The 20,185-nt window shown below is 27.3% G+C and overlaps 2 protein-coding genes across 3 annotated transcripts; both read left to right on the top strand.

The window, feature by feature from the left end:
- The first annotated feature begins 715 nt into the window (after positions 1–715).
- LOC114192765 (glycinol 4-dimethylallyltransferase-like) lies at positions 716–6,572 on the top strand. Of its 2 annotated transcripts, none has more exons than XM_028082577.1 (13): positions 716–877; positions 974–1,024; positions 1,865–2,151; positions 2,282–2,365; positions 2,465–2,539; positions 4,807–4,890; positions 4,982–5,071; positions 5,148–5,249; positions 5,521–5,616; positions 5,710–5,781; positions 5,856–5,954; positions 6,092–6,196; positions 6,312–6,572. In XM_028082577.1, exons 1-13 carry the CDS (start codon positions 826–828, stop codon positions 6,351–6,353), a joined length of 1,239 nt encoding a protein of 412 aa, XP_027938378.1. In that variant the 5' UTR covers positions 716–825; the 3' UTR covers positions 6,354–6,572. The 2 variants fall into 2 exon arrangements, with proteins under 2 accessions (XP_027938378.1, XP_027938376.1); XM_028082575.1 differs by having other exon boundaries at positions 956–1,024.
- A 3,909-nt stretch (positions 6,573–10,481) lies between these two features.
- LOC114189467 (glycinol 4-dimethylallyltransferase-like) lies at positions 10,482–15,053 on the top strand. The gene is made up of 13 exons (XM_028078030.1): positions 10,482–10,584; positions 10,682–10,732; positions 12,009–12,286; positions 12,430–12,513; positions 12,610–12,684; positions 13,304–13,387; positions 13,479–13,568; positions 13,660–13,761; positions 13,966–14,061; positions 14,155–14,226; positions 14,314–14,412; positions 14,570–14,674; positions 14,781–15,053. Exons 1-13 carry the CDS (start codon positions 10,533–10,535, stop codon positions 14,820–14,822), a joined length of 1,230 nt encoding a protein of 409 aa, XP_027933831.1. The 5' UTR covers positions 10,482–10,532; the 3' UTR covers positions 14,823–15,053.
- The last annotated feature ends 5,132 nt before the right edge of the window (positions 15,054–20,185 follow it).

The following is a 20,185-nucleotide window of genomic DNA, read 5'->3' as shown; positions in this document are numbered from 1 at the left end:
AAAAGAAAAGAAAAATTTTACCTTCCAATTCACTCAAATCCATCCCTTCACTTTCTCAAATGTATATTTTCACAAAAGAACACACCCAACACTGTGTTCGCTTGAAGAGATTCAACAAATCAACAGATTTGGAGAGACAAATATGAAGTTGATTTTGTGTTCCATAAAGATGATTTGAGATTGAATATAGAGATAATATGTGAGATAATACTGAAATCTCATCTTCTTAAAATCGTAAAGATTTGCATAGATTATTAACCGTTTTAACTTTATATCTCTGTTTCTATAACAATTAAACTGATTCAAGTTCATGATTTATGATAAAAAAGAAATTTAGATTTGTGATGATCGAAAAACTGAATTTCATATTATATATATTATATATATATATATATATATATATATATATATATATATATATATATTTTATGACAGGATGAAAAGAAACAAATTAAAAGAAAACGAAGACACACAAATTAAATGAATTATCTTTTATTTTATAATTAAAATAAAATAATAAAATAATACTTTTTTATTTAAATCGGAAAGTTTGTTAGAAAAAACTTTGTTAAACTATAAAAGTCTTTTAAATTTTCCTTACACGTGACCTGTATTTGATTATTTCGCAATTTTTTGCGTCGACTATGTGCGTGGTGTATCAATTTCTATATGTGCCAATCAAATTTTATCTCTCGCTAAGAAAAATCAATTTTTTTTTTTGCCTATAAAATCTGTCATTCCTCTCTTCTCATCTACAGGACAAGGTACTGTACGTTCTTATCTGTTCTATAGAGTTTGGTGTTACTCTCTGTGTGGTTAGTTTCCATGGCTAGGCTACATCTTATATCTTCTCCTAACGTCTCTTCACTCACAACTGGTACTTATATATACTCACTCTCTTCATAATTTCCTTCATTTTTCTCTGCAAACTTATTTTCTGAGTAATATGTGGAAGCATGCTTCGTAATTGTAGGTTCAAATCTTTGGGCCAGGAAACTCTCCCTCAACACTGTTTACTTTCAAAGTATGTCTCATCACTTATACCTTATTCCTTCAACTAACCTTTGTCATGGCTAATTATTTTATTAACTTTCTGATCAGTATCTCACTCTTTCACATCTTTTTGTTCATCTATTACGTGAAATGTGTTATAATATTAAAAAAATGCCCATGTTTGATGGAAACTTAAACTAATTGGAAGTAATAGTGGACTTATTTATACTTGATGATAACTAGATTTCTCACATGATATTCACTGTATCCAGCTTACAAACACCAATTATTTTTAACTATTTTGATATTAGCATTAAATGTTACAGTATTCATTCATTCATTTATTTTATTGTAGTTACTTTAAAATATATGTCCAGAAACAACAATAAATAAAATTGATTATTCTACACATATGCTGGTAAATTTAATGTAATTCACAATATTTTTTTATTTTAATTTAAGAATGGAAATTTTTTTAAACAAACTTTATATATCAGTATATTTTACTTTTAAATTTAGTTATTAAAATATATTTCCCAAAATAATAATAATAATAATAATAATAATATTAATGATAATTAATTAAAGATAATGACGTCATAAACATGAAGCCATAATTAAGATGATGCAGATTTTTTATTTATTTATAATTAAGGATAAAAGTTAAGAGTACGGGGTGTTTTTTGGGGACATAAACCTTAAAAATGAAGAAACATATAATTATCTAAAACAAATTATATGATATTATAACTTTAAACTAAAATAAAGAAATAAATTACGAGAACATTTATTTTAGGTGAATACATTACTTTAATTATTATTAAAATTTATGTGAAAATATACTAAAGCATGCTACAAATTTGAACAATAGGTACATTAGGTTGTCATGGATCAAAAGCTTCTAAGCACAATATAAAAGCTGAAATACAGTATAATCCTTTGAGGTTTCAACAATCAGCTTTTAATCATCACTACAAAAGCATTGAAAGAGGAGCAACATCTGAAGAAACCAATAAAATTTATGTTGTGAAAGCCGACTCTGTTCCATCTTCTGAGTCAGAATCTGAAGCTTCCAACTCCAAAAGCATTGTGGAGTCTGTCAAAGATTTTATGGCCGTTTTGTACCAATTTATTTACCCTTACGCATTGTATGGTCGAGTAAGTACAAACTTTTCCATCACTCTCATGATTAATATTCCAAAGTTATTGTCAATACTGTTTTTTTTTTCCTTTCTATTAAATTCTGATTTGGATATTGTTTTAAATTAACTTTATCTGTATTTTATAGACATCTGTTGCAATTTCTGCGTCTCTCGTTGCAGTAGAAAGACTATCAGATATATCTCCCTTGTTTTTTATTGGTTTGTTACAGGTCAGACTCCAAATATATTATTTTTTTAAAGACAATTGAAAACTACCCTTTAACTTCAATAAAAAACATTCTTTGGAGTTGTTTTTTCTAATGTTTCAGGCTTTGTTACCTCACTTGTTTATGGATCTTTACGTTAATGGAGTGAATCAAGTGTTTGATTTTGAAATAGACAAGGTATGAAACTTACTATATATAAAATACTTTGGATCATTCATAAATGATTTCTTTATTTGTTTGTTTTATATACCGTTTGTATATATTCCATTAAAACATATAATAAAAAATTGTTGTTGTATAAGATTGATCTAAAGTTAAATATTCAGAAACATATATAAAGACAAAGTTTAGACAAGAACGTCACAGATACAACAATTTGAACAATTTATATAATTCTCACTTTCAAACTCCTTTTCATATAATTGAGGTTTACTGACATACTCCAACATTTTTCTTAATGGGAGGCATCACCAAACTGCAGGTCCCAAAATTTGACCAAAAACCTAACCATTTTTCTTATTTTAATTAATTCAGTTTATGGACATTCAAGTAATTTTACATGTATTTTATATATTATCGAATTAATTAAAATAATTGAAAATATAGTTGTATTTTTCGAACAGTTTGTTTAATGTACTTCAACCTTGAAAATGGTGAGAGTACTTAAAAAGTCCCTTTATATTTTCTTGTAAAAAAATAAGGTTAAATTATATCTTTGATCCCCATTTTCTAGAAAATATTAATTTGGTCCCTCTATTTTTTTTATATCAATTTGGTTCCTATTTTGGAAAATTTGATGTAATAAAGTCCTTTTCATTAATGGTGTATAAAAAAATGCTTCCATTAGTAACCAATTTTAGTGACCAAAAGTTGTTAGTTACTATAATTATTAATTTAAATACAAGTTTACAAAGTAAAAAAATTATTGGTTACTAAAACAGTTACTATTATCAATAAAAAATTATAATTGGTCACTAAATCGGTTTTTAAGATTAGCTACCATAGTTTTGGCTATCAAAATAACTTAGTTACTAAATTGCTCTCTAATTAATTAGTGACAAATTTAGTAACCAATTATAATTTTTTATTTATATTAGTGACAAAATTAGTAACCAATTATAATTTTTTATTTATATTAGTGACTATTTTAATAACCAATAAATTCTAATTTTGTAAATTGGTATCTAAATTGGTCACTATAGTGACTAACAACTTTTAGTCACTAAAATTGGTTACTAATAAGACATTTTCTTGTAGTGTAACGACGTTAAATGGGATGTTATGTGTCAGTTCCTGAATTTTTTGATTTTTTTTTTATTTTTTTAAAATTTTAAAAAGAAATAAAAATTTGTCACGTGTCAAACTGACATCGTGTCACATGGCGATGACAGTGCCACATGTCACTATTATGCTAGGTGTCATTTTCCTATTCTCAATTTGGTTCCAGTATTTTAATTTTTGTCTCAATTTAATCCCAATTTTTATAAAAGTTGAGAATTTTATCCCTTTCTAAATTAAAACCAAATTTAATTTCTATATAAATGTACATAAATATTTCTATCAAAATTGATATTTCAAGTAAATATTTTTAACAAGAAGAAGTTTATTTAAATTTAAATTTTACATTGAACTTTACTGAAAATTGTTTTAAAGTTGTTAATAGAAAATAATGCTAATAAAAAAAATCATAAATTATATTGATATTTTATTACATCATATTTTAATATTTTTTTTATTTGAATTTATATTTTAAATAATTGCATATTTTTAAAATGTGTAAAATTTAATAATTTCTATACAAATATTTTAGTTGGTGTAAAAATAACAATTATATAAATTTTAAAAAATTAACTAGTTTATGTAACAATAAAAAAAATAAATTTAAAATTTGGAAACGATTTTAAGTAAAATTGAATGTGAAACAAATTTAAATAAACTTAGTTTTGTTAAAAATATATAATAAAAATATCAATTTGAATAAAAAATCAAATTTAATAAAATATTTGTATAACATTTATATAAAAGTTAATTTTTGTTTTAATTTGGAGGAAGACGAAATTGTATAATTTTTACAAAAATTAGGACTAAATTGAAACAAAAATTAAAATACAGGATTAACTTGAGAATGAAAAAAAATGACATCTGGCATAATAGTGACACGTGGTACCTCAATTAATGCCGTTACTACACCATTAACGGAAAAAAGACTTGATTCCATCAAATTTCCCAAAATAAGGATCAAATTGAGATATAAAAAATAAATGGACCAAATTGATATTTTGCTACGAAAATGGGAACCAAAAATATAATTTAACAAAAAAATAATCCCTCAAATCTAAATTACTATATCCTTTGATAGGATGGTGAAAGGATGTAACTTCTTATAGTTTACAAATCTTTTGGATGTTTTTTAGAAGTAATCTATGTTACATGTTTTATTGCAGATAAACAAACCATATCTTCCATTGGCTTCTGGCAAAATATCCTTCAGAAGTTGCGCCCTTATTGTTGCCTTATCTGCAATTTTGGTGCCATATAGATCCATCACTTTTTATAATAAAAGATTTTAAGATGAGCTTCATAGAAAAATGAGAGTTACTGTTTTATTCTGTTTTACAGGGTTTAGGGCTTAACTTGATGATAGGTTCTCCTGCATTGATTTCCAACTTTGTGTTGAGCGTTATATTATGGACTTGCTATTCTGTGAATGTGAGTTCTTTCTAATTGCCTTTAAACAGTGTATTATGTTTTAAGGTATAAGTATTCTTATATATATATTCTGCAGTTGCCTTTCTTACGATGGAAGCAATATCCGGTGGCGGCATCATTACTCATGTTTGTTTGTTGGACATGTATAATTCCAATTTCATACTTCCTTCATATGCAGGTTCTGTCCTATTATCACTAATCTTTTCCTGTTATAGATCTTAGTTTTGAATAACCATGTTCCAACTTGTATAATAACATTTTTGTGTTAGTTTCATTTGATACACAATCAACAATTTTGAATCCACCAATTAGAAATGGGTTTAAAAGCATATGAGTGAGAAAGTTGAAGAAATGATGAAATATTGAGATAAGAATTGGATGTGTTATATTATATCACAACCCCTTTCGTGTGTTATTAAATTGCTAATAGATATGTAACAAATGTTCAGACGTTTGTGTTGAAGAGGCCAGTTGCGTTTACAAGATCATTCATTGTTTTTCTCTTGTTCATGAGTTTCTACTCTACTGGTATAGCATTATCCAAGGTAAAATGTCTTTATTTTCTCAGGACATGTGTTAATTTTCCAACATCAGCTTTTTTGTCGAATAATGTAAAAGCTTATATTGGATTTGTGTAGGATATACCTGACGTAGAAGGAGATATAAAACATGGCGTTGATTCTTTTGCAGCACGTTTAGGCCAGAAAAAAGTATATATGTTTCTTAAATTCAATGTTTTCTTTTTTTGTTATATGACATTTGACTGATTGTAATTCTTTGATAGGTATTTTGGATTTCTGTTTTCCTTTATGAAATGGCATTTGGAGTTGCCTTCTTGGCAGGAGCATCATCATCATCTCCCTTTTGGATTAAATTTGTGACGGTAATATTTCTCTAAAAAAGTTGTCTTTACTGCATACATTATTCCAACTTTTTAATCTCGATGTGAAGCATACATATGAATATAAATTTATTTAAACTTTTAACAATGTTTAAAACTGAATCTATGGTATGTTGTAGTGTCTGGGAAATGTTGTTCTTGGTTCAATTCTGTGGTACCAGACCAAATACGTAGACGTGACAAATCCAGCTTCTGGTAGATCCTTCTATTCATTGAACTGGAAGGTAATAATTCTTCTTATAAAGATTGTTTAGCATTTGAATAGTTCAATATCAATTTTATTATAATTAAGGAAAGAGTTATTTAATTACATAAGTACTTATGTGTTTGTTTTTGCAGTTGATGATGGGTGCACACGTTCTCCTTCCTTTAATTAGATAAGGGGTGTGTCACTGAAGATTATTAAAGCAACGATGCAACAGAATAACATGTCTCAGTTAAATAACATGTGCAACAGAAGATTATTGAAGCATCTAAATTTATTGAAGCAATTTCCCTAGATACATGAGTTCCTTTAAGAATATGATATGAGTGCACTGGATTTCTTTGAGTGTTATTTTATAAATACACCCGATAATATAGAATCACCTAGCACAAGTCTTTCGTTTTCTATTGCCAAATATTTACTAGCATATATTTTTTTCAGTCAAAGGAACAGTTTTTTATTTTTTATTTTTCCTTTAACAAGTTTAAAACAATTTAAATTCGTTATCTTATAATTATCTTTTTCTGTCAGTTTGAATCAAACACTATAATCGCTCGTTGATTCAAATTTAATAAGCGTAGATGTAAACACCTCATTTCGTCCGATAATAATCATATACAATAAGAAAATAATAGAAAAAATACTATAGAATTAACTTTAAAAATTTGAAAAAATAATAATGAATTTTTACATCTATACTAATATATACATAGAAAATCTGGTTTAACAAAGTCCAAATTCAAAATCACAAAACTTACCTTCGATACAAATAAGGAAGTGAATAAAATATAGTTTTGACAATTGTAAATACTCTATATTTTGTTACATACTAACTGCTTGATAAAAATATTTTTTTTTTTGTGTTTTGATGAATTTTTGTCTAAGTGAGTATTGATTTGCGAGAGTTATCGAGTGTTGCACAAATCTCATAGGAAAACGATATTTGGACTTTCAACTTTATTATTTGTACAATTTGATATACTTGTCAATATCATAATAAAAAACTAAAGTTCAATAATCAAATTCTAAATTCCTCAACATATTAAGAGTTACAATCTTCAAAAGGCCTTTAAACTCAATATCCTTATTAGAAATTCTTGCTTTGGAAGATTTAGTATGAACTCTCATTAGCCTATCCCGACCAAGTTTCCTTATAGTTTGAACTGACTCATTATCCTCCTCTGAATTAGAATCCTCCCTCTCATCATGCATTTTACCCCATTTCGAGGTTATTTTCAATTTCTCTGCAAAACGAGCTTTCTTACACTGCATTAAAACTACAATGAGGTTAATTTAAATGTTGTAAACCTTTCAAACTATTGACAATGGATATGACATCCTCCAAAGAAGACAAATTAGCAAGAAACCAGAATCCACTCGCACACCACCACCAGTAGAAACATTATCATTCACCATATATAGGAACCACATGATTCACCACAAGCACCACATGCTCCACCACATGCTCAATCATAGGCTTAACAATAAGTCCACCACCACAGCAAGCTCCAAAATAGACTACATAGCAGGCTCCACAACAACCTACCACACTACAAAACAATGTCTCATTAACAACATATTTTAGAAACCAAAAGTTGTTAGTCATTATAATGAACAATTTAGATACCAATTTACAAAATAAAAAATTATAATTGGTTGTGGAATTGGAAAATTGGGAAAAATTCAATTGTTAATAATTAATTAGATATAATTAATTTATTTATATATGAAATTATCAACAGAAAATGTCTGTCAAATAATCTAAAATTGATCAAATATGTTAATTATTGGAGAGATATTACATTATAAAAAAAAAAGATTTGAGCAACAGAAAAATCTGGTCTAAGTCCTATATAAAGACACCAAGGAAAGCAAAAAAATAAACTTTGGAGCTTAGGAACCCTTTGAGGGGCCTAATTTCGTCCCCTCTCACCTTTCACGTTCTCCACCCTCTCCTCTTCTATTTTCATGTTATTTCTACATTCCATGGAGTGTTAAGCCTATGAGATTGATTATATTGCAGTTTCTTAATTGGATTCTAAGATTAGATGAATAAATTTGTTTGTTCTTTTAATTCTTGTTGTGTTTTATTTTTGTATCTTTTTAAGTAAAAGTAATTATTTTTATCTTTTAGCAAGTTAGCACGATATTAAATCTGCATAACATAATAATGATATGAGTCCAATGGTTTTTAATTTTAATTGAGAAGTTACTTTGATTAAAATTATAAACTTTTATATGGTTGAATAAGTTTTTGCCAATGATTAAGAAGTTACTTTGATTAAAGGTGAAAATTTTCATTTGAATTAATCAAAAAGTTACTTTGACTAAGTAGCTTTTTACTAGATATAAAAGGAAAAATAATATACATTAGACAAAGTAATATTTTATTGAGAAGTTATTTTGATTAAATTTGCTATGATTAATTTTTTTTTCTCTGTTATTGCAAGACACACTAAGACTTCTTTGTTAAATTTTTTCTCTGTTAAAGCTTCATCAAATCCTTATTCTTCGAAACTATTTTTGCCAACAAATGAAACACCCAACAACGTCTTTGCTCCAGCCAATCTAGGATGTGATGAATCAACCCACCACTGCCTCCATGTTGCAAGCCAAACCTCAAACGCTCCACATCACCAAAATTGTTTCATCTAAGAGTGTGGTACTTTCCTAAAATTTGGACCATTTCTTAATTCTGTGTTGTCTTCTTAAATTCTAACTTCCCCATCCGTAGGCATGGAAACTCTACTAAAAAATTATGAAGATATCTTTCAAAACAACCTTAAAGGATTTCCACATTCATTCAACATCAAATAGATTTAATTTCAAGGACACCATTACCCCCCAAAACCTGCGCATAGGAGCAATCAAAAGAAGGCAAGGAGATAAGGACGAGTATAAATTTTATTAGTAAACAAGGGATGTCCATGAAAGCACGGGCTCATGTGGCATGCATGTAATACTTGTATATAAAAGAGACATGAGTTGGTGTATGCATAAAAATTGTAGAGTTATAGAAAATAAACCATTAAATATCATCATCCCATCCCATCTCATGAGTACACAAAATAAATCTCGCGATTCCGGCAAAGCCTTGAAGAGCCGCAAAGGCCGATGCTCCAAGAACTTTTGTACCTATATTGGAAACACCCAACAATGGGTTAGCACCATCTCGTCAATAGCGACATCGATAATATTAAGTTCGACATCAAACACAGGAAAAATACAAATAAAGAATTCAAAAGAATAACCACTGATAAGACAAAGGTATATTTAACTTTATTCTGGTACCAAGAGTAAAACTAATGCAAAAAGAAGGGATAATTACTAACCTTCCCCCATTGTCAGTGTTATGAGAATCTTTTAATGTGTTTTCTGTTTTAAATTCTAACTCTCTGATATAATAAATTGTTGTCAATTATATTGAATTATAATATCAAAATTTATACAACAATTATAAAATTAATTTCCAAATGGACTATATTTATGAAATAATTGACCATGTGAATATGTCACATTATCCCACTTATCACATAATTGAGGAATTTTCAACAACAATCACTTTACGTCTAAGCAATGCAGAAATTTACCTGTAATGTGTTGGTCACTTGAAACAAGATTAACGTTGTTAGAAAAGAGAGACTATATCCATTGTTTTAGGATGTAAAGGGATTACATAAGATCAAAGTTTCAAACATACATCGATTACAATTTTCTTCTTATAATAATTAAGGGATAGAAATATATTTAATACTGTATAAAAATACCTATATTATATTATTTTTATTTTAAGAAAACAGAATATTACAATATAGGAAAAGCTAATATATTTAGATAGCCGGATATTGTGACTTAAAAGTATGTGAAAGTTAATCAATTAATTTTTAAATGATTAAAAAATTGTTTTAATTTTCTCTTGTCTGGTTTTCTTTTTTCGAACCTTATATAATATCTTATTTAGCATTAATGGACTTTTAGCTTAAAATATACATCATAAAAATGTCCATGTAATTGACAAAGTCTCTCCAAACCTTTTAAACCTTTACGTTGTAACTTTATTAAAATCTAAACAACTAAATCCTGATACAAAAGTCTTTTAAATCTTTCTTATATGCGTGACCGTTGTATTGATTTAATTATTTTGCAATTGTTTGCCGGTAAAATTTAAACTGTGTGCGTCGTAATCAATTTCTATGTACCAATCAAATTTTACACCTCCTTTTGAAAAATCCAATTTCAATGTCTTTTTCCTATAAAATTTCCCATTCCTCTCTTCTCTCTTCTACAACGCAAGGCTATCTCTACGTTCTTATCTATTCTACAGAGTTTAGTGTTAATCTGTGTCATCAATTTTCATGGCTAGGGCACATCTTATATCTTCTCCTAACGTCTCTTCACTCACAACTGGTACTTATATATATACTCACCGTCTTCTAATTTGCTTCATTTTTCTCTGCAAAGTTATTTTCTGAGTAATATGTGGAAACATGAATGGTAACTGTAGGTTCAAATCTTTGGGGCAGAAAACTCTCCTTCAACAGTGCTTTCTATGAAAGTATGTCTCATCACTTATACCCTATTCCTTCAACTAACATTTATCATGCCTAATTATTCTTTATTTGATTTTTTTTCTGCCAAGTATAAAATATATTGACTTTAAAAATTATTTTAATATATTTTAAAACATTACATTTTATCGGTATATTTGAAAGTACAACAAAAAAATTTAGTAGAAAATTCAAATTGTCTTTTCATCTATTAGGTGAAATGTGTTATGATATTAAAAAATGTACATGATGGAAACTTAAACTTTACAATAGTCTTCATTTGGATGCAATAGTGCACTATGTAACTAGATTTCTCACATAAGCTCTATTTACTATAATATTTACAAACACCTATTAATTTTAATAATTTTGATATCAGAATTAAATATTACAGTACTGCTCACTAATTTGTTTATTTTATAGTAGTTACTTTAAACTGTATTTCCTGAAATTTTATAACTCTGCTGGTAAATTTAATGTAATTCGCAATATTTTATTGTATTTGAACTTAAGAATGGAAAATTTTAAAAATAAACTATTATATATCGGTATAATTTAATTTTAAATTTATTTATTGAAATATATTTCACAAATAACAATAATAAGAGTAATGATAAATAGTTGAATGTAATAATGTTATAAATATGTAGCTTTATTTATATTGATGCAGACTATTTTTTAATTTACAATTAACGATAAAAGTTAAGAAGTACGGGCTTTTTTATGGAGACAAACTTTAAAAATGAAAAACTTATAACCATTTAAAAATTTATATGGTATTATAACTTAAAATAAAATAAATAAGAAAGCATGAGAATATTTGTTTTACATCTATGATAGATGATACGTGGATAGGATAAGACATATATGCAATACGATATATTTATTTTAGAAATAATATATATATATATATATATATATATATATATATATATATATATATATATATATATATATATTCAAAAATTACAATAATTTATAAAATCATACTATTATTAAATTTAAATTAAAATTACATATATTAAAATTGTTAACATAAAAAATTATAAATTATTATTATTATAAAATTATTGAAATTTTATAAATTAGATATTTTATTATTAAATATTGTCGGTGCATCATAATTTTAGATTAATCCATTATTTTAATTATTACTAAAATTTATAAATATACTATCCAAAATAATTTCTCTGTTACTTCGACTCTTCACAAATTATCTTCCAAAGTATCTCTTAAGTTAGTGTAAGATTGAATTAGGGCATTGTTATAAATTATTTTATACAGGTTCTCGTGGATCAAAAGCTTCTAACTACAGTATAAAAGCTCAAATACAATATAATCCTTTGAGGTTTCAACAATCACCTTTTAATCATCATTATAAAAGCATTGAAAGAGGAGCAACATTTGAAGAAAGCAATAAAAATTATGTTGTGAAAGCCGTCACTGTACCATCTTCTGAGTCAGAATCTGAAGCTTCCAACTCCAAAAACATTGTGGACTCTGTCAAAAATTTCATGGCCGTTTTGTACCAATTTATTTACCCTTACGTTGTGTATGGTCGAGTAAGTAAATACTTTTCCATCACTCTCGTGATTAATATTCAAAGGTTATGGTCAATACTGAGTTTTGTTCCTTTTGTATTAAATTATGATTTGGATAATTAATACCCTTGTTGTTTTAAATTAACTTTATCTGTATTTTATAGACATCAGCGGCAATTTCTGCGTCTCTCGTTGCAGTAGAAAAACTATCAGATATATCTCCCTTGTTTTTTATTGGTTTATTACAGGTCAGGCTCCAAAATAAATTGCTTTTTTTTTGTCAAATACATCATTGAAAACTACTCCTTATAACCTCAATGATGCATTCTTTTGAGATGTTTCAGGCCTTGTTACCTCCCTTGTTCATGGATCTTTATGTTAATGGAGTCAATCAACTGTTTGACTTTGAAATAGATAAGGTATGAAACTTGTTTCAACTATCAATAAAATACTTTTCTTCATTGATAAATTATTTCTTTATTTGTTTGTTATATACTATATATTCCATTAAAAATATGATATAAACGTAGTTGTTGTATAAGATTGATCTAAAAGTTAAATATTCTGAAACATATATAAAGACAAAGTTTACACAAGAACACTGGTACAACAATTTGAACAATTCGTATAAATTTTACTTTCAAACTCCTTTTCATATTAATTGGGAGCATCCAAACTGCAGCTCCCAAAATTTGACCAAAAACCAAACCATTTTTCTTACTTTAATAATTCAGTTTATGGACATATATTAAAGTAATTTTACATCTATTTTATATATTAACAAATGAAAATAATTGAAAATATAGTTGGATTTTCAGAACAGTTTATTAATGTACTTAAACCTTGATAATGGTGAGAACACTTAACAAGTAAGTCCCTTTAGTTTCTTGTAAAAAAATCCCTTTACAATTTTGAATCTGAAGTCTTCCTATAATTACTATATCCTTTAATAGCATAGTGAAAGCATGCAACTTTTTATAGTTTACAATCCTTTTGAATGTTTTTTAGAAGTAATCTATGTTACATGTTTTATTGCAGATAAACAAACCATTTCTTCCATTGGCTGCTGGCAAATTATCCTTCAGAAACTGTGCCTTTATTGTTGCCTCATCTGCAATTTTGGTGCCATATAGATCCATCAGTTTTGAGAATAAAAGATTTTAAGATGAGTTTCATAGAAAAATAAGATTTACTGTTTTATTCTGTTTTACAGGGTTTAGGGCTTAACTTAATGATAGGTTCTCCTGCGTTGATTTGGAACTTTGTGTTGTGCGCAACATTATGGACTTGCTATTCTGTCAATGTAAGTTCTTTCCAAATTCATTTAAAGTGTGTATTAGGTTTTGATGTATAAGTAATGGTGCACTGAGTATTATTATATATGTATTCTGTAGTTGCCTTTCTTACGTTGGAAGCAATATCCGGTGTCGGCATCATTACTCATGTTTGTTTGTTGGACATGTATAATTCCAATTTCATACTTCCTTCATATGCAGGTTCTGTCTTATCACTAATCTTTCCCTTTTATACATCTTAGTTTTGAATAACCATCTTCCAACTTGTTATTAGTTTCAAACAATAATAACAAATCTTCAACCCAAGATTTTTGTGTTAGTTTCATTTCATACACAATCAACCATTTCAATCCATCAATCAGAAATGGATTTATTAAATTGCCAATTGATGTAACAAATGTTCAGACCTTTGTGTTGAAGAGGCCACTTGTATTTACAAGATCATTGATTGTTACTCTGCTGTTCTTGAGTTTCTATTCTACTGGTTTAGCATTATCCAAGGTAAATGTTTTTATTTTCTCAGGACATGTATTCATTTTCCAACATCAAGATTTTTGGTCGAATAATGTAAAACCTTGTGTTGGATTTGTGTAGGATATACCTGACGTAGAAGGAGATATAAAACATGGAATTGATTCTTTCGCAGCACGTTTAGGCCAGAAAAAAGTATATATGTTCATTAAATTCAATATATTTTTTTTGGTTATACCCTCTTTGTATAATAACACTTGACTGATTCTGAATCTTTGATAGGTATTTTGGATTTGTATTTTCCTTTTTGAAATGGCATTTGGAGTTGCCTTCTTGGCAGGAGCATCATCTTCATCTCCCCTTTGGATTAAATTTGTGACGGTAAGATTTCTCTAAAAAATTTGTCTTTACTGCATAGATTATTTCAACTTTTTAATCTCGATGTGAAGCATCTTACATACATATGATTATAAATGAATATATAAAGTTATTTAAACTTTTGAACAGTATTTAAAATTAAATCTGTGGTATGTTTTAGTGTCTTGGAAATGTTGTTCTTGGTTCAATTCTGTGGTACCAGACCAAATACGTAGACGTGACAGATCCAGCTTCTGGTAGATCCTTCTATTCATTGAACTGGAAGGTAATAATTCTTCTTATAAAGACTGTTTACCATTTCAATGATATCCAGATTATGATTTTAAGGAAACAGTTATCTAACGTACGAACTGATGTGTTTGTTTTTGCAGTTAATGATGGGTGCACACGTTCTCCTTCCTTTAATTAGATAAAGTGTCACTCAAGATTAAAACAACGATTGCGACACATGCAACAGAATAACATAACCCTTCGCATCTAAATTTATTGAAGCGATTTATGTTTTTCCTATATACAATGAGTTTTCCACATCATAAAGATTATATCTGAGGAAATAAGTTCTTTAAGGATATGAGTGGTGGCACTGAGTTTCTTTGTGATCCAAAGTGTTATTTTATAATCAATATAAAATCAATCACCTATAATCTCTGTATGTTTGAATCAAACAATATAATCTCTCGTTGATTCGAATTTATTAAACATTATAAAATTGGTTTAATTATGTCTTTGGTCCCTATTTTAGACTCGAAATCTCAAATTGGTACCCGAATTTTTGAAAATCTCAAATTGGTCCCCTTTATAGTTTAAAAGTCTCAAGTTTCCCCTTTCCGTTAAATATGTGTTGACGGCGTTAGGTGTACAGTGATATGGCAAGGTTGACCAGTTATTGAATAGTGATTTGGCAGGAAAACAGTGACGAGAAATGACAGGTGTAGTTAAATTAGGTTTAGGGAAAGTTAAAATGTTAAATTAGGTTTAGATATTTTATAATTTAAGCTAGGATTTTTTTTTTTAAAACATATCAGAATTCTGAAATTAGGTTTAGGGTTTTAAAATAAGAAAGGTTGGGAAAATTTGGGGATTGTGCGCTTGGTGGAAGCTCTGGAGTGCGCTCTCCTTCTCCATCGTCATTACGCATTGGTTAGCTGTGTAATTGGATTGTGCGCATTGATTTCAATCGCTGGAGCATTCTCAAGTTAGTCGCTTTCCCTATTTTGGTTCGGTGTGTTTGTTCGGTGCGTCTCAGGTTACACGCATTCATCAGTTGCTGAATAAGAATGAAAGTGAAGCTGTAGGTACAAAAACAGAGACAAAGGAGGATGTTTCAGAGTGTAAAGATTTGGATAGTAATTGTGGTGATGATGATCTGAATGATAAAATTGAAAGTGAAAGCTTGAAGTCTGCGAATGATGAAGAGGGTATAACAAATAATGGTGATGGCTCGGTCCTTTTTGATTGTGATTCAGGTTCAAGAAATTCGAGTGGGATTGGTTTCACGTTTTCTATTAAAGTGCAATCACCTAACCAGAAACGTCCTCCCAAAAAGATGGATTGGGCAAAAGCTGGCAAAGTTATCTCCACAATTGGCTGGACTCATCACAGAAGATAGGAGAAGATGACAATAAAATTAGGGATTCTAGACCCAACATTGCTGGTGGCTTAAATAAATAAATATTTGCACTCCATTCTACCCGTAATTGACACGTTTCAGTAACAAAAATTCACCTCAGCAACTACAAACGCCGTTTGGCCAGACTTAACGGAAAGGACAAACTTGAGACTTTTAAACTAAAAAGGGATCAATTTGAGATTTTCAAAAATTCGGGTACCAATTTAAGATTTAGAGTCCAAAATGGGAACCAAAGACATAATTAAACCTATAAAATTTAATAAGAGTGACGTAAACACCTAATTTTGTCCTATAATAATCATATAAAATACGAAAATAATAATAGAAAAAATAGAATAGAATTAACTTTAAAAAATTTAAAAATAATAACAAAATACACAAAAAGTAAAAAAAGAAGAAATGTTGAAGTAATTGGTTAGCTTAGCACTTTAAAAACATTAATAAAACAAAATAATACAATTCTAAATCAGGTGGCATAAAAAGGCTCTAGCCGCTGCTCAAATGGAGAAAATAATGTTAGATTTTTTTTTTTTTTTTTACAAAAATTGGTCACTTTGACCTATGGCAATTGACTAATAAATTATATTGTAGGGGTAAGTCATGCGAAATTTGTTAGAATCTTATTTGAATGAAAATCATATTAAAGATTTTATGATACATTGTGTATCTTAACTAAAAAACTAAATCTCAACCATATATTATCTAATCAAATCTAATTCTTGATATGTTTTTCAAAAAAATTAATTTGTAAGATCTCTTTCCACAACTAACAAATTTTTTTTGACAGAATTACTACATACGAAATTAAGTACAATTTTACAAAGAAATAGCTCGTTTATTTCTTAAAAAAAAAAACATATGAAACATATTCAATATTATTTTATTGAATAATCCAACACGACTTTTATACAAAAATCAAATGCCAATGAGAAGGACTTCTTCGAATATTAGGACTCATTCTTGTTTCAGGAAGAATACCCAACAGCTTATTTTAGTAAAATGTTAAAAGGTAGTCACGTAAACTATTCCACTTATGATAAAAAGTTACATGATTTAATTAGGTCTTTACAAAACTGGAAACTTTATCTTCTTACCAAAGTTTTTACAGTGATTTTGAATCTTTGAAACATTTAAAAGGTCAGTGCAAAATTAGTGAAAGGCATGTTAAAATGTAGTACATGGAACAATAATCTTATGTGATCAAGCACAAGAGAAAAAGTTAATTAATTGTTGCGCATCTTTGATTTAGAAGACACATCTTACATGCAACTTTAAAAACTAAACTTTTAGGTTCAATCATATAAATTATTTTACCCTAAGGATGACGACTTCTCTTTATCTTTTAGAATTTTAAAAGATTTCACCTGGTTTTTGCATACAAGAGAGATTTCATTTAGAGATAAATGGTTATCTAATCCTCCACAATCACTTAAGATCACTATGTATTCAACATTGTTTATGTTTTTTAATTAATAAATACTTAGTATTTATCACAAACAAATAATATATTTTCACTTCTTTTGGCTAAATTAAAATTCACCCAATACAAGAGTATTTGTAATATTTTCCCTGAGGATTTTTAAAGAATTTATTGGTTATATTATTTAAGAGTTTGATGGCCTGTTTCATCCTTAAATATAAATAATGTTTTAAAGATTGAGTAATTGATATTAAAGTTAGGATGGAGGATATTCAAATAAATCTAAAAATTCTTTAAATATTTATTTTTTTCTATCCCTCTTGTATTTGTTTTTTTTTCTCTTATTTTTAAAAAACTCGGACCCTAAGAAATAACTTTTAGAATATGTATTGTAAAAGTTTATTAAAAGAATAAATTCCCATCAGTTAAAAAAGTCACAAAACATGAGTTGTTTTCTTACAGTACTAGACAAAACATAATATATATATATATATATATATATATATATATATATATAAAATTCTTTTTAAGTCTATTTTGTACTTCCATATATTCATATTTAAACAGTATTCAGTTACACGATACATGAAAGGGATGGTTCTCGGTCAAACCTATTACTTTGAACACTCCAATAAAGATAGGATGTAATTGTAAACTTTTAACACTTCAATAACCCGACAGTTGACTTTTGACCACATAACTTTGACTTGAAAATTCCAATAAGGGACTATATTCTATTCAAATTAAACAACAGTCCACTATTTCTCGCCCATAGGTTATGATTATATTAAGTGATTCAAATTTGTGATATATAAATACTTGCATTACGTTTTTTATTTATGATAACTAATTTATATGATATTTTTTTTATTTGAGATTCATATTAGAACTAAAAGATATTAAAAATAATAAAATAAATCCTCAAAAGTGTCCTCTTCCAGAGAAAACAGTAAAAAGCTATCACTGAAGAATAACTATTAAAAATACTTTCTTTCAAGATAATTATTTTAATTTAACTTATTGAGAAACAGAAGCATCCTTTTATTTTTTTAGTTTTAAACTTAATTTAAGTTATTTTGGTATTCTATTAAAATTTAAAACTATCAAAATCTTTAAAGAAAGACATTTTGGTAACATTTAATTATGACTAATATTATAACTTATAAAAAGTCTTATTATATATTTTTTTCCGATGTTGTGTAATATTTTAATAGAATATATAAATATCACTTATTTGATAATTTTACGTAAATTATTGAGACTTTCCTGTACTTTAATTTTATTTTTCAGGATAGTTGTTAACTTTTTTTTTATTATATAATTTACTCTTTTCTTTATTAAGCCGCTATTTGCACTATCTTATAACTTCATGCAAAAATATAGTATTGTTAATTTTTAATTAAACTAATGGATAAATATATCTTTTAACGTATTTTCACTATTAGAAATTCTCATATTATATGATTTTTTTTTTTGTAAATTTGTTAAAATAAATTACAAGAAAAAACATTTTTCTGTCATTTTGTCTAAGAGTATTAATTGGCACGTAATTCCTTCTGGGTAATTTTTTCTTACAAAATTATAAAATTTGTAAGTATTTTCTACAAAATTTGTTACGAAAAGTGTTTTATACAAAATATTTTGCAAAAATATTGGTAATAATTTCTTGCAAAAAAAAATTCACAGTAAAATTTGTAAGTATTTTCTAAAAAAAAAATTAAAAAGAATTGTAGGAAATATGAGTTTTTTTTAATAGTGTTTGATTAACTTTACATAAAAATCATTGTTATTCTATATTAAAATATTTATCTCAAATAAATAATAAAATAGATAATATAAAAAGATAAAAAAATATATAAATTACTTTTCTAAATAAAACTAAAAAAAGTAAGAAACACATAGGACTTTTAACAACAACTCAAAGTAGCCTTTTAAAATGGTTTTGGATCTGTCATTATTTAAGTTGTTATAAGTTTATTCATTCGATGACAGCTTAGATTGTTGTAAAGAAAAGAATTTTAATGACAGTTTATGTCCCACATCGTAGTCTTTATTGCGATAGGAGAAAGAGCATGATAACGCGGAGGTTAAATTACTATTGTTTCATTGTTCCCTATAGATGCAACTGCAATTATGTTTCTGGAAATCGCATGGAAGGTCCTAATGAAAACTTCGTTGGTGAACAAAAACCACTAAGGAGTGAAGGACAGGGAGGAATCAAGAAGGAAGGATGCAACACCGAGGAAAGAAGAAAATGAATGTGGTTTAGCATTTAGTACCCTTTTAACATAAAATAAAAAGGTAAAAAAATATTTATACATTACTTTTTTAAATGAAACTAAAAAAAAAGTTAAACAATAAAATAATTTTTAGAAATTTCTCAATAATATAAACCATAATAATTTTGAAAAAGAAAAGTAAAATACATAAACTATTTTTTGTCTTAGAATTATATATAAGATACAATAACATCACTTTCAACTTAAAACTTTAAATATGTTTCTAAGTCTTTTTCTTTTCTTACATAATATTTTCACTCTTGCTCTAACAATTTTCGTCTAAGTGTAAAAGTTTTGTTCACATCGGTACCCTCTTAAATTAAATCATTTTTATAAATGAGAACCTTAGTAGTATTTCTTGGAAAACTTTCGCTACATGAGTCATAAGTATACTTATATAAGAGATCATGATATATGACACATTTAACCCAAAATCTTAAAGTGGAG

Source organism: Vigna unguiculata, chromosome 7, assembly GCF_004118075.2.
Source record: "Vigna unguiculata cultivar IT97K-499-35 chromosome 7, ASM411807v1, whole genome shotgun sequence".
Taxonomy (NCBI): Eukaryota; Viridiplantae; Streptophyta; class Magnoliopsida; order Fabales; family Fabaceae; genus Vigna; species Vigna unguiculata.
This window is presented reverse-complemented; position numbering and strand designations above follow the sequence as displayed.

Excerpts from the sequence above, each read along its gene's own strand:
- LOC114189467 (XM_028078030.1), top strand. The coding sequence starts at position 10,533 with ATGGCTAGGGCACATCTTATATCTTCTCCTAACGTCTCTTCACTCACA. Across the intron at positions 13,569-13,659 it reads GGACTTGCTATTCTGTCAAT|TTGCCTTTCTTACGTTGGAA; the intron begins GTAAGTTCTTTC and ends TGTATTCTGTAG. Across the intron at positions 14,413-14,569 it reads TTTGGATTAAATTTGTGACG|TGTCTTGGAAATGTTGTTCT; the intron begins GTAAGATTTCTC and ends GGTATGTTTTAG.
- LOC114192765 (XM_028082575.1), top strand. The coding sequence starts at position 826 with ATGGCTAGGCTACATCTTATATCTTCTCCTAACGTCTCTTCACTCACA. Across the intron at positions 878-955 it reads CGTCTCTTCACTCACAACTG|CATGCTTCGTAATTGTAGGT; the intron begins GTACTTATATAT and ends AATATGTGGAAG. Across the intron at positions 6,197-6,311 it reads TCTATTCATTGAACTGGAAG|TTGATGATGGGTGCACACGT; the intron begins GTAATAATTCTT and ends TTGTTTTTGCAG.